This window comes from Phascolarctos cinereus, unplaced genomic scaffold (genome assembly GCF_003287225.1).
Source record: "Phascolarctos cinereus isolate Bilbo 61053 unplaced genomic scaffold, phaCin_HiC Scaffold_9;HRSCAF=440, whole genome shotgun sequence".
In the NCBI taxonomy this organism is placed as follows: domain Eukaryota; kingdom Metazoa; phylum Chordata; class Mammalia; order Diprotodontia; family Phascolarctidae; genus Phascolarctos; species Phascolarctos cinereus.
In genome coordinates, this window is record NW_027556402.1 from 152,546,448 (window position 1) to 152,560,708 (window position 14,261).

Genomic DNA, 14,261 nt, shown 5'->3' on the forward strand with positions numbered 1-14,261 from the left:
AACTGATTATACATCATATGTTATTGCTGTGTTCAAAGATAGATTCTATACCAATCAAAGGACAACTTTTCAGTTATGTGATAAGTTGTTTTAAACATTCTCAGTTACTTTTCCACACTATCTGAATGTGACATTATGCATAACTGACAGACTAGAGAGAGAGTGTTTTATTTTTTGTTTGTTGTTGTATGGCATTGTCTGTCATTACAACTTTTTTTTTATCCCATTCATTATTTCATGGAACCCCATGATTTCCCTAATTAGAATTTGAGAAATTTTTTCATCAGAGTATTGCATCAGAATTTCCTCATCTGTATTTTTTCACATGGTGGCAGTCCAAATATATCTTTGTTCAGCATTTCTATCAAATTGAGATGACAGTGTTGTGTATGTTCATATGTTTAGAATTTTATCATGTTGTATAAAAAGACGCCTCACTTCACAGATTGTGATTAATAAAATGGATTTCTCTCTAAAACATTAGTTCTAACAGCTCTCTACATTAGCACATGCAAAGAGTGAGTGGGACCAGTTGCAGGGTCGTTCTTTTTTATGTCTGGATTTTTCTCCAGCCTCCTGTAGGCATTTTCATGGAGATAATATCTCCTAAAGGCCTTCTTAAGAGTCTCTGTCAATTAATTTTTCTTATTTGAACATTTTGCATTTCTTGATCTTACTTAATTAGTCTGAGATGGCATGTGTACTGGATTAAAAGATTCTTTCTAAATGTCCTTGCCTTTTACGTATCTTTTGTTTTTGTTTTCAAAACAAAAAAGGGTTTTAGATTTCAGTGTCCTAGTGTTCTTCCTCGTAGCCCTATTAAACCTATCCCTGCTTCCCACATTATGCTTATTCATTTACCTCAGACATCTAGGTACAGTTTTGCCACATGTGCAAATTCATTGCTTATCTTTATTCCTTAATCTTGTCATCTTTAAAAATGAATCAACATCAACACAATGACTTATTAATTAAACCTGGCACTAAGTAATTTTCCCTCTTTAAATGTTTTATTATGAATTTAATCAACAAATATTTCCATATAAAAAGAACAAAATAGAGGATTGTGTATGAAACTATGAATTTGTTACATATAATTTTTGTCCCCTTCTGAACTTTTTGGTTTTCTTTTGTGTATTTAAAAATGTTGTGTTGATTTTTTTCAGTCTTGGAATCCTATCATTACTAACTCTTCACCATACCTTCAGATTAAAAGCTACCCCCTTCTTGTTTTATTCAGTTGGTCCACTACTCTTTGTGATCCCATTTGGGATTTTCATGGCAAAGATACTGGAGTGGTTTGCCATTTCCTTCTCTAGTTAATTTTTACAGATGAGCAAACTGAGGTAAACAGAGTTAAGTGAGTTGCCTGAAGTCACCTAGCTAGTACATGTCTAAGGCTGGATCTGAACTCAGATCTTCCTAACTCAAGGCCTAGCCACATAGAGCTCTTCCCTGCTAATGAATTGTAAGAAATTAATATAACTAAACAAAATGAAAAAACATATTGACCATATATGGAAATGCACAGCTCATTTTGTACCCTTCAGAGAGTTGTTTCATCATCCGTCTTCTGAGGTCATGATTTGTCACTTGATCAGTTTTAAAGTCTTTCAAAGTGGTTTTGCTTTAAGTTATTGTAGTTGTTTAAATTGTTCAGCTGGTTCTGCACATTTCACTATGTATAGATTCATATAGGTCTTCCCAGATTTCTCTGAATCTATCATATTCATCATTTACTACAGCACAATAATATATTGTCTGTCAGTCAACAGTCAACTATTACACACCTACTATATTCCAGACACTGTGCTATTAATTGGGTCTCTTAGGTTTATAGTTTTCCTAACATTGAACCAACCCAGTTATTTCTGATATAGCTTAAAATCTAGTCATAGTGGATACTCTTTTGAATATGTCTCTGTAGCCTCTTTTCTGATATTCAGTATTTTATTCATATTCATTAGAGATATTGGTCTATAACCCCATTGCCAAGCCCCCCCAAAAAATTGAGATATTGGTCAATAGCTTTCTTCCTCTTCTTTCCCTCGTTTGGGTATCAAGACCATGTTTGTCTCATGGAAGGAGATGGGTAGAATGCCCTCTTTTTCTAGTTTTGCAGAGTGTGTGTGTCTGTATATGTGTAAACTTTTAGAAGGCCGATGTAACCTCTTACCAATTACCAATATACCATTTAAAATTATAGAGAGTCTTTTGGAATTTAATGTACATTTCACTATTTTCCAGGTAATGATTCTCATAACAGGTGCACATAAAGCATTTGCACTGTACAAGGCAATAGAAGAAGGAGTCAATCATATGTGGACTGTTTCAGCTTTCCAGCAGCATCCTCGAACTATTTTTGTATGTGATGAAGATGCTACCTTAGAATTAAGAGTTAAAACTGTGAAATACTTTAAAGGTGAGCACTGAATTTAAGTTGACTATATATAATTTGTTAATGATTCACTTAAATTATAACATGGCTGTGGAATTAAATCCTTCCCTATATTCCTGAAAACTGGCATTGTGCTGGCACATTGCCTATGTTTTCAAGAAGTAAGAATGTCCAAATTAAAGTAATAGTGGATGCTGAATGAATAGTTTTTCTGTTCTAATTTTGAAAAAGGACAACAGTAGGAGAATGTTTGGTTTGTACTTTTTACTAAGACTTTTTGTTCATGGCTCAGTTTTGCAAGAGTAAAATTATATAGTTTCAGTTATTTTATATCAGTATGGACCTTTTTTTTCTGCTATTGGTCATTTGTTTTTACATTCTAGGGTTCTCACCCATTTTTAAAGCTCATGTCAACTTGAGTTACATTAATTTGAATTCACTGTTACGATAAAAATGTCATTCCTACTTTGAAGCTTTCATAACCAATGCTGTATTTAGTACATCTAAAATTATATTTGATTTTGTTTTGTTTTGTTTTTTTCTTGATATTCACTGCTAGTTTACATGAAAGTAAATGAATTGAGCTAAATAACTTTCAGATTTAACTGGGAACTTTCTTGCAAAGATTTTGTCTCAAGCATAATTCTTTAAAATAAGAAATATCTACATTACTAAATTACAAAGTATTTAGATTTGTACAAATAATTTTTACATGTAAAGAAGGACATAGAAAATGAAGAACACTTTGTAAAAATGATACTTACATTAAAGACTTTAGTACATTTTAAGGGACCGGTTATTTAAAAATTTATAGGGAAAATTTTAAAGTACCTTCAAACTATGAATATTTAAATGAGGACTAAAATTTTGAATGTCATATGAGTGAACTTTTAAGTGCAAACTTCTTTAAGAAGTTTTTATTTTTCCCTGTTGTGCTTTTAACTGCATGAAAATGTAATGTCTATTTTGCTTACTCTTTCTTAAACACTATTTGTCGTAACAGGAATACTGAATTTCTTAATGCATTTCCTTATATTTCTGAGTATAAGGAAAAAAAAGTTCATTTTAAACACAACTTCCTTCATTTCTCTTCTATATTTCATTGATAATAGATAGATCAGTCATAATAAAACATGACATTTATGATAACACTTTTCATTACTTTTGATTCCCTAACTTACTTGATCCTAAGGATATAGAAAAGATCCACTTAGATTTGAATATGTTAAATTTTCATTAATCTTTTTGCCAGCTGCAAATGCATCATTGAGAAATCAAAATCATCACTGTAATTGAAAAAATGTGTGTTTGTTGAATAAGTGAACACTACAGTATTGAGTTCTGAATAAAACGATTTTTGGTCACAATTTTTCCTGACATTTTCCTATTTTTTCCTTTAGTTTTCTTCCTAAATATCATGTGACTTGGAAAAAAATTACAGCAGATTTTTTTCATGATATATTTTTATAGGAATTTGAGCAATGGGTTTTTATATTGATTGGTAGTAAAATACTGTTTTCAACTTTAGCAGGCATTTATTAGCACCTGCTAAGTGCCAAGCATTGTGCTGAGCCCTGGGTATACAAAAACAAAAGCAAAACAGTTCCTGGATTCAAGGATCTTACATCCTATAGGGGAAAAAAGAAAACAACAAGCATTTTTTAAGCATCTACTGTGTGCCAGGCACTGTACTAAGTACTTTACAATTATTACCTCATTTGAGCCTCAGAACAACTCAATGAGCTATGTTATCCCTATTTTACAGTTGAGGAAACTGAGGCATACAGAGGTTTAAGTGACTCACCCAGGGTCACATAACTAGTAAGTATCAGACTTCATTTGAATTCTGAGGTCTTCATGACTCCAGGCTCAGCACTTTATCCACTGTGCCACCTAGCTGCCTTTGGAGGGAAGGATGATTTTTATAGAGAATTAAATAAAAATAACTTTTGGGTGGAGGATACTTCATTTCTTTCACAATACAATAATGCAATAGTAAAGAATGCTACAATTCACCTTAGAGATTTTTTAGTATGAACCGTCATTTTATAAACGAGACCCAGAGATGTCAAGTGATCTGTCAAAATTGGTATGTAGTAAAACAGAGATTAGAAGTAATGTCTTCAGATTACTAATAGCGTTTCTTTTATCACTTTAATACCATACTGCCTCCTCATTTATGATCTTGGGTTTAGTGTGTCAGTTTACTAGTAGCATCTTTCTTTACTGTATCCAGTTGGTCAGTTTATGGAATATCTTTTCTTGAAAAGTACAGTAATTCCAACAATAATTACAGATTAGGAAACTAAGTCCTTGGGGTAGTTAAGTGATTTGCCCAGGGCCATACAGCCAGGCAAGATTCCTTGCTATCCAAGGCAAGATTCAGACCCTTTTCTTCCTGACTTAGAGGGCAGTACTTTATTCACTTACCACACTGCCTGCCTCTCAATTGATCACCATTTTAACTAATAGAGCACTACACCTATTTTTATCTGGGTTTTTGTGTATCTGAATTGTGTCTGATTTTAATCACTCCAGATAGGCAGAGTTGTGATGTATTTTGAAGCTATTTCATTATGTTTGTTGTATCCACTGATTTTTCTAAATGTTTATAAGACTATTTACCATTTTCAGCCTGGGTTAGTAATTTCTAATCTCCTTTCTTGACTAGGAAGCCATCTACAGCATGCTTTTTTCCTTCTTCCTTTAAGAAATGCTAAAAGGAATCTAAATGAGATTTTAATTATTTTGTCTGTTATGGCAAAAACATAGCATGTATCAAAATCATCAATTACTGATTTAAAAATAACCTTTTATCATACACACAGAACACACCAAACTGATATGAAGAATTTAGTTCCCTGTTTCTTGTTGGTTCTCTTAAAGCAATACGTTTTGGGTGTTCTTGGGTTGTATGTATCCTTGTAGGTATTTTTACCTGCCTCAACTCTACTCCTTAGCCAAATGCTATAATAAGAGTTTCCAAAACTCAGGGGGAAAAATGGTTCCAAACCCTTTTTTTAAAATGTTTTGATTCCTTTTTCCTTCAACATTGTCTTTTTTATTTAAAATTATTTATTTTTACAATATTTATATTTAATCATTTCCCTTTCAGTGGCATTGACAGTGAAATAGCATGAATGGTATGGTATTAACAGTCCTCATCTTTTTGAGGAAAAAAAATTTGTAACCTTTTTTCTTCTAGTGCCAGATGCTCCATTATATGCATTATTGCTTACAAAAGAATAGAAAAACATTGAATTTCTTTGGGATTTTAGCAAATCCTTGGTTTATCATCAACTAACTTAAGTTTAAGGTTACTATATTTTAAGAAAAATTTCTCGTAGTTAACCCAGTACTATCTTGCTCATACTTAAGTAACTGTGTCCATTTTCTCCTCCTCCTTTGAAAATCAGTCATAGTCAAAATGGGGTGTTCCCTCCGATTCCCAGTAGTAGTCCTTCCTGGATCTTTTCCAAAAGGGAAGTGATAGCTCATTTCCTTTCACCTCTCCTACCTCTCTGGCTCAGTAGTACCTTTATATGGGAGAACTTCAGTTAAAAGGTTTTCCCAGATACTCCAATCTCCTTGGGAGAATAAAATCAAGAACCTAGTCAGATTCTACATAGTTTTGAAGTATTTTCCTTATAACCTTTTTCTGAACAATATATATTTTCCTGAAAAAACATTCAAATTAAATTTTTGTAAATTAAATCATATTTTGAATTGGAGCTTTATATTTGTGAAGAAATCTTTTACTCAGGGAAGGTTTCTTTTGTGAGCCAAATAATCCGTTAACTTAGTTGCTTCCGATAATCCAAATTTTTATAATCAGATTAATGTTAATAACCAGCTAATATTTGGGGTTTTTTGTTTTTGTGTTTTTACCAGCTAATATTTGTTGAGCAGCTACTTGAGGTCCAGTACTGTGATCTACACTGTGAAAGATTTTCAAGAAACATGACATTATTCCTACCCTCAAGGATATAGATTAGTTGGAAAGAGAAGATTAACATACATGAAAGAATGGAAGGACAGTATATAAATATGTTAAGATACTTTATGAAATAAAAGCACTTGAAACATTAGTAAAGAACTTTGAAATATGTGGTATTAGGAACCCTTAAATTATTTGATACAAAAAATAAGGAACTGATTCTCAGAGAAACTATGCCTTCTCTAGTAACACTTAAGGGGGGCTGAGGTAGCTGGACTAGGTTTTCACTGAGATGGGACTTGAGGAATTTGAGGGATATATAGGTGTTGCATAAATTAAAAAAAAAAATAAAACCAGAAAAAAGGAGTTGGAAATAATTATTTAGAATTGATGCCCTCTGATACAGAATTTATCAGTAGAGCAAAGCCAGATTAATTATACCTTGAAAATGAAGCACTAAAGTTTGAGGTTGAATGAATAGGCAAAGGTAATGCTTTAATTAGCCTTCTTAATGTTGATAGGACAGCTAGGTGGCGCAGTGGATAGAGTGCTAGCCCTGCAGTTAAGAGGACCTGTGTTCAGATTTGTGCTCAGACACTTACCAGTTCTATGACTGTGGGCAATTCATGTAACCCCATTTGTCTCAGTTCCTCTTCTGTAAAATGAACTGGAGAAGGAAATGCAAACCATTCTAGTATCTCTTCCAAGAAAACCCCAAATGGGGTCACAGAGAGTTGGACATAACTGAAAAAAATCAACAGCAACAACAGAGTAATGTCATTAGTGCGAGTTTCCCTCACTGTCTTATAATCTACAAGATTACCATATCAGTACTTCTTTATACTTTGGAGCCAGAGGTAAAACTGAAAACAGATTCCTTTGTCTAATGGGTCCTTATTTCAGTTATATTACTGGTTTCTTTTAGTTTTAAAATAACATTTTCTTTTTTTTAAGTACTCTTAACCATATACTTGAGAGAGGTATCATATGAGAAAAATGAAACTTATGGAGCAAAATTGTCCACATTTAACCAAATTTAAATTCATTCTCAGGGATTTGGGTCAAGACTCAAAAGTATGAGGGGCACAGACTTGCATTTCTTAGTGTACCCTAGCTTCCCAAAACACTTCAGTAGAATTGAAATTGTGTCAGTCTGAAGGTAGGAAGAAGGAGGCAGAGTTAATTGTGGTAGTCACTTTGCATTGGCATCAAATTGCTTTTAATTCTTTATAGTTGATATAAGGAATTAACTTAATTCAATTTAATGTAAGGGACTAACATAATTGAATTAATTTTTTTTTGAAAAGCAAAAACTTAGAGATGCACTACCCAATTGGAAAATCAAATGGACATTGTATGAGAGTCCTTAATTAAGGTGAATTTTTTTCATTTTACATAGATATTATTTAACTATGATGATAACATGCCCTTACTATTATGCCAAAATCCTTATTACTTGTTTAGTCAATATAAAGTTAGTATCATTTTTATTTATAATTACGAAGTATTTTAATGATAAGCTTAATGTACCTTAGTTACCTATCATTCATCAGGTAGTTATTGAAGCCTTGTTAGTATTAGCCACTATACTTGTCCTGTGAAAAATACACATGTATAAGAAATAAAAAAATATCAATACAGGAACAATTTACTAATTTGTTAATAGGTATTAGCTGATTAATTAACCAGCAAGACATCCTGAACACAAATTATTTGGAAGGAGGTACAGATTTGTTATTTGTATTGTGTTTTAAATTTATATCATCATGGAACTTTATAGCCAGAATGTTTGAGAGAATCAATAAACATTGATTAAGCACCTGTTATGTGACAGGTTCTGTTCTATTCGGCTCCAAAATGAAACAGCTACTATAAGAGTTCTCTTCTGACAGTAGAGACAAGATATATTTAAGTATGGTAATGTGCAGTAAGTGTAAGTACATGTATGTCTACACAAAATAAATACAAGGCAGTAGGAGCCAGAGAATCAGGAAAGCCTTCATGCAGAAGAGGGTGCTTAAGAAGAATGAAAGGGATTTCAAGGTCAGAAGTGAGGAGGGGAGAAACAATGTGAAAAAATGTCATGGAGACAGGAGGTGAAGTGCCATGTGAGGAATTCTAAAAAGAATAGTGTCTAGAATGTAGAATGCAAAAAAGAAGATTAACACCTAATAAGACAAGTAAAGGCTAGATTGTAAAGCATTTCAAGTACCAATTAGAGCAGTTTATATTTTGTCCTAGAGGCAATAAGGGGCCAGTGGTGTTTTGAGCAGGAGTACCACAGTCAGACCTGCACTTTAAGAACATCTCTTTGGCAGCTATATATAGAATGGTGTGGAGAAGGGAGAGACTTAAGAAAAGGACACCAACTAGGGCAGCTATTGCTTAGTGATGAACACCTGATCTAAGGTCATGATTGTGAATAAAGGCATTGGATGTGGGACTAGAAATGACAAGATTTGGTAACTGAATGGAGATTTGGGAAGAGGGAAACTTCCAGAACTTCAAGATTTTGAATTTGGGGCCTGGATAGATGGTGGTACCCTTGAAAAAGAGGTTTGGACAAAGGGTGGGCCGCAGGGGGGAGGCAGTAAGTTCTGCTTTGGACCTTTTGATTTAGAAATGATTATGGGACCTCTAGTTTGACCTCTTAAACATCATTTTATAACTGGAAGAATCAGGCCCAAAGAGGTTAGTGATTTGCTCAGGGAACTATAGGATCCAGATTTCCAAACTCCAAGCATACTTTCCATTATACTATATTGCCATCATACCTATAGAAATGTTATAGATCTCTTCCTTGAAATAGAACAAAGGGGAAAAAAAGAAATAGAAGTTTGTTAGTTATTGTTATATATGTTAGTTATTAAATAGAACAAAGAGGAGAAAAATAGAATACAGTTTTCTTCATGAGGGTTTTTGTTATTGTACATTTATGTCTATAGATAGCATCCTCTGCATCTTTCACCAAAATCTTTCTTTGATTCTTCATTGTGGCTTAAAAGTAATTCTGGATAGCAAGCTTTGACAGACCCTGATGAGCTAGAAAATGTAGGCTCAGCATTGTCCTTTTTATCTGTTGATATGACTTACCTAAGTTTGGAAATAGTCATCAGGTGGATGTTGAGTGTTTTGTTTTTATTTTTCACCCCAACATTTAAAGCCAGGCTAAGGAAGTTATTTCTGAAAATTATTTTTTGCCACTGCATGGTATTTCTTAATCCATCTTTTAAAGAAAAAGCAACTAGTTCAGATTTTCTCTTCTTGTCTAGTTCCCAAAAGTCAGATAGCAGGGAATTAATATTATGATGTTCCTGAAGGGTTTTTAACTATTTAATTGCTTCTTTCCCTAATTTTAAATATTTATTATAAACTGTTTTAACCCCATTTAAAAAATTACTTCGTCACAATAGCTGTAAATAAGTTGAATTGCTTGTTTTAGTTGTTACCTGTACATGCCTTATGACATGAGGATCTCACCCTCAGTATTTTTGTTGTGTGTGTGTGTGTGTGTGTGTGTGTGTGTGTGTGTGTGTGTGTGTGTTTAAGGCAGGACCAACTGACTGTAATGTTGTAAATGTTGATGTCCCCTAGCATAAAGGCAGTTGGGAAGAAGAGGAAGGGGTGAGTTAGCTGCAAAGGGAAGAGTTACTGGAGGGTCACTGTATACAATAGCCATCATGATAAAGATTTGAAAATTTGAGTAGACAGTAGTTTACTTAAACAACTACTTTTCCTTCGCCTCAGAGTTGTTCCATTTTATGTCCTTTTGAATTTCATTCTTGAGAGCTCCCCAATGTTCCTGGGCTTATTTCACCTGTAGAATTGCACTCCATGGCGTCTTTTCCCAGCTCTCTTCTTGCAGAACTTTTGGAAATCTGCTCTCTCCCTCTTCGGGCACATGGCAGACTGTGATAAGCTTTCCTCTTCCCTTAACACAAATTCTCAGATGGAGTTGTCACTAGTTCCCAAGGTAACCATGATTTCTGCCCCAGTAACTCTGCCTTCTTATTAATGAGAACTAGAATAAAAATGGAATTTTACCCCATTGCTTCTTCTACCTCATGTAGCATGAAATTATGAAAATAGATCTGTGGGTTATTAGCCACTCTGCTTTTGGCAGAGAGAATTCCAGCATATGTTCAGATAATTAAAAATCCCTACTATATCAGTTCTTTGTGCTAGGATTTGTTTCCTGAACTATTCTATTGCTTATTTCTGTCCAGGAGGTCCTACCTCTCAAACAGGGCTTTGATAGTATGGGTCTAGTGACAGACTAGCTATGTTCAGAGGGGCTTATCTCCAGAAGCTTGGTCATAAAATAATGGATTCCTTTTTTGGCCATAACAACTCATGAAAAAATACACAGTAGCTTCTTGTGAAGTGTTTGAGTATCTTGTGACCTATGTATAGTTTTACTGCTCTTTTTAGAGTGACCACCCAGTATCAGAGGTTTTTATGTTAATTACCACTCTCCCTTTTCCTCTGTATTCTATAAAGGTTATACTGGCTCAAATGTAGGTTTCATGTTCTTTTATGTTCTTTGTATTTATTGTGTATGTAAAACTTGAATAAGCTGCGTAGGTAGTATTATTTTTCAAATGTATAAAAGTTTTTCTTTCAAATTCTCCTTCATCTTAAATGTTTAATCAGCTGCCAGATCTTGCCATTTCTGTCTCTACAACATTTCTTGAATCCAACACTTCCACAGTCACACAGCCTTAATTCAGGCCTTCAGTATCTCTCACCTAGATTATTTATTGCAAGGGCCTCCAAACTGGTCTCACTCTGCCTCAAATCTCTCTCAACTTCACAACATCCTCCATACTGCCGTTGTAGTGTTTCCTTAAGCTCATCTGACCTATAATGCCAGTGACTGTCAGTTGTCTCTAGGACAAAATGTAAACTCAACTCAATTTAGCAGCCTTCACAACCTGGCTCCAGCCTATCTTCTGTGCTTCCTTGGACATGCTTTCATTATTTCCCCTCCAAAAATCTGCAATCCAGACTGGCTATGTCTGTTTTCCTTGCACAAGTCACTCCATCTCCCTACCCCTACCCTCCAACCTTTTTTTTTTCTTTTTGGCATTGTCAATTCCCCCCCTTCTGTGCCCATTCTGTGCCCTGTCTCCCCCAAATCCCTGAATTAAATCCCTCCTCACGTCTGTCTCTTAGATTTCTTTCATCTTTCTGGAGACAGCTTAAGCACCACTTTCTACATGAAACCTTTTCTGATTCCTCCTAAGTGTGCCTTCCTTCTTAAGCCATCTTATATTTACTTTGTATTTCTTTATATTTATTCTCTTTATATGCATGTTGCGTATACTTAGATACATGTTTTCTCTATTAGAATGTAAGATCCTTGTTTCCAATACCTAACAGTGCCTGGAGCATAGTAGACGCTTGATAAATGCTTGTTAGAAATAGAATATCTTAATTGCTTGACTAATAGGTTGCTAAAATTTTTATTAACACATTTTTAAGCTTTAGACTTATTCAACAAATGAGTTAAGAGTATGCTAGATGAATTCAGATTTTAATACTCATGAAAATTTTACGTACTTAAAATGTGTTTGGTAATTTACAAGGAATAGCTAAATGTCTTGTACTTAAATGCAGGTATATATAGCAGACAAGTTTTCAAAATCAAGTATTTACAAAGAGGTAATTGTTTGTGATTGGTTTGTAGAGTCCTTCATCCATTGCATACAGGGAGCACACCTATATTGCTGCATGTATCTTCCAACTTGATCCAGATTTCCACAGAAGGAGAAAATTCATTTCAGTTCGTTAAACATTTTGAGCAGGGGGAGTCAGGGAAATTTTCATGGAAGATGGAAATGAGAGCTTCAGAGTTCAGCCTGGGAAGAAGAGAAAGATTTCCCAGGTGTGGGTAAAGGGAAACCTATCCAGGCATTGAGGCCAGCCTCTAAAAAGAGGAAGTAAGGTAAAGAAGAAATCTAGTCATGGCTGGAATTAGAAGTAGGTACTTCTCATATATTTGAAAACATTTCAAACAGTTCACTTAAGTAGTTTAAGCATTTCACTTTTTTCTGTTTATGTGTGCATGTATATATGTGTATATGTATACACATACATATATATTAACATATACAAATTACTAATTTTCCTTGACAAATACTTTTTTCCCTAAGAAGTTAACCCTGTTCAACTCCTGTCTAAATTATCAAAGAATTCATATTATTGTTTTTTTAAAAAGTCTCTAAACAAGATACAGAATCACTGAAAAATTAATCTGTTGATACATTGGGGGGAGGGGTTAAGTATTGTCTAGATGTGTAGATAAATAAGCCAGGTCTGTCAGTTAATATATTTTGGACAGTGCCAACGGAAAATGAACTGCTTCCAGAACTGAACAGGAGAAAGAGCAGGCTAGATTGTCTTTGGGAAATTATGCAGTTTTTATGTCTCAAGTGTGTCTCTAGAACCATCCTTTTAACATCAGTATTTTTCCACTGATGCTCTCTGTTTGTTACTCACAGAGTATCAGACCTTTAAATAAAGTTGAAGGTTACCCTATGATGTGTGATATACATAAGAAGGTTGCAACAAATTAGCAACTAAGAATTAATTGCACGAGAGACATACCATAAAGGATACATATGTGGGAAAGGAAATAGGTTGATCATAAAGTGAGAGCAAAGGATAAAAGTTGGGCATTCCTTTATGCTTCACTGGCCTACCCAACATGTTGGGGGGGATCCCCTATAAATGATTTATGGAGGTCATGAACAAAATTTGCTAACAATGAGAAGGCACGGCTAAATTGTGATCTATATAGCTGAAGACAGTATCTGCATTAAGATAATAGTTATATGTGTTTTATATACATATACATATTTCTATACACATAGATTCACATACTTATCACTTTCAGGTTTGCAAAGCACTTCACAATTATTTCATTTGATCCTCACAAACTAACATAGGTGCCATTATCCCTATTTTATAGATCAGGTAACTGAGGCAGATAGGTTTAAGTAAATTATGTAGGGTCACATGCTAAAAATTTGTCTATTTTTAGATTTGAACTGAGGTCTTCCTATACCAGCTGCCTCTGTTCACTGTATCATCAAGCTGCCTCCACTGTGAATGCTATTAATACCAGACAAAGGAGTGTGTCTTTTATCCCATAGATAGTAGAGAAACACTGAAGGTTCCTGAGGAAGAAAGCTACATAATCATACCTATCAGTACATTAGAAAAGTAACTTTGGCATATGTATAAAGAAAATAAAGAGTTAGTGTTATTTGTGTCCCACACCCACCTGCAGTTATATTTAAAAATGAATCTGGCTTTAATGCTATAAAATAAAATGTTATTAATAATTTGACCAATTTGAATCAGTGAAAAATTAGAATTTTTTTAAAGCTAAATTTTATATTTCACATTAAACTGTCAGATGATAGTTTTGCCTAATAAAGACCTTTAAGAGACCTGTTTTGATGACTAGCTAAGAATTATTTGTAATTAGAATTTCAGTTTTTCTTTGTAACTAGGGATAGGGTCTAGACCTGGATTTTCATTGATGTAGGAAACTCAGGTGAGGAAAACTCTTGCTACCAATGAAGACCTGCACTTTTTCTATCATTTATAGTCTTAAAGAGATTTGCCTGGAGTACTCTGAGGTAAAATGACATGCCCAGCATCATTCTTTTAGTATGTGTTCGGATCCCAGGTCTTTGTGGCTCTGAGGCCCACTTTATTCACTTATACCTATTCTGAGTCCCATTACAAATAGGTGTATCTAAATGTCAGTTGTATTTAAACATTCACTTTTAGTACTAACCATGTCATTTGCTTTAGTAAGCCCCCTTTTCATACCTAAAGGTTAATAATCTTAAATTATTATAAATTCAAAATTATTGAAATTAGGTCTCTAAGGACCTAATTTTTTGAGTGAAT

General features: G+C 34.0%; 2 protein-coding genes across 10 annotated transcripts in view; one reads left to right on the forward strand and one right to left on the reverse strand.

Moving 5' to 3' along the window:
• Positions 1–14,261, forward strand: part of GNPDA2 (glucosamine-6-phosphate deaminase 2) — a 31,305-nt gene that overhangs the window by 12,999 nt on the left and 4,045 nt on the right. For 3 of the 5 annotated variants that reach the window (XM_020990788.2, XM_020990798.2, XM_020990779.2), the window contains exon 6: positions 2,248–2,422. In XM_020990788.2, coding sequence (XP_020846447.1) covers positions 2,248–2,422 — 175 coding nt within the window. Of the gene's footprint in view, positions 1–2,247; positions 2,423–6,289; positions 8,157–12,024; positions 12,283–14,261 lie in introns of those variants that run through there. The other 2 variants (XR_013483823.1, XM_020990813.2) reach the window with 2 other exon arrangements.
• Positions 6,810–14,261, reverse strand: part of GUF1 (GTP binding elongation factor GUF1) — a 40,977-nt gene continuing 33,525 nt past the window's right edge. The window contains exon 15 of one of the 5 annotated variants that reach the window (XM_078148179.1): positions 6,810–7,079. In XM_078148179.1, the coding sequence (XP_078004305.1) occupies positions 6,926–7,079 (154 nt within the window). In that variant the 3' untranslated portion in view covers positions 6,810–6,925. Of the gene's footprint in view, positions 7,080–11,855; positions 12,265–14,261 lie in introns of those variants that run through there. The other 4 variants (XM_020990751.2, XM_078148181.1, XM_020990734.2 and 1 more) reach the window with 4 other exon arrangements.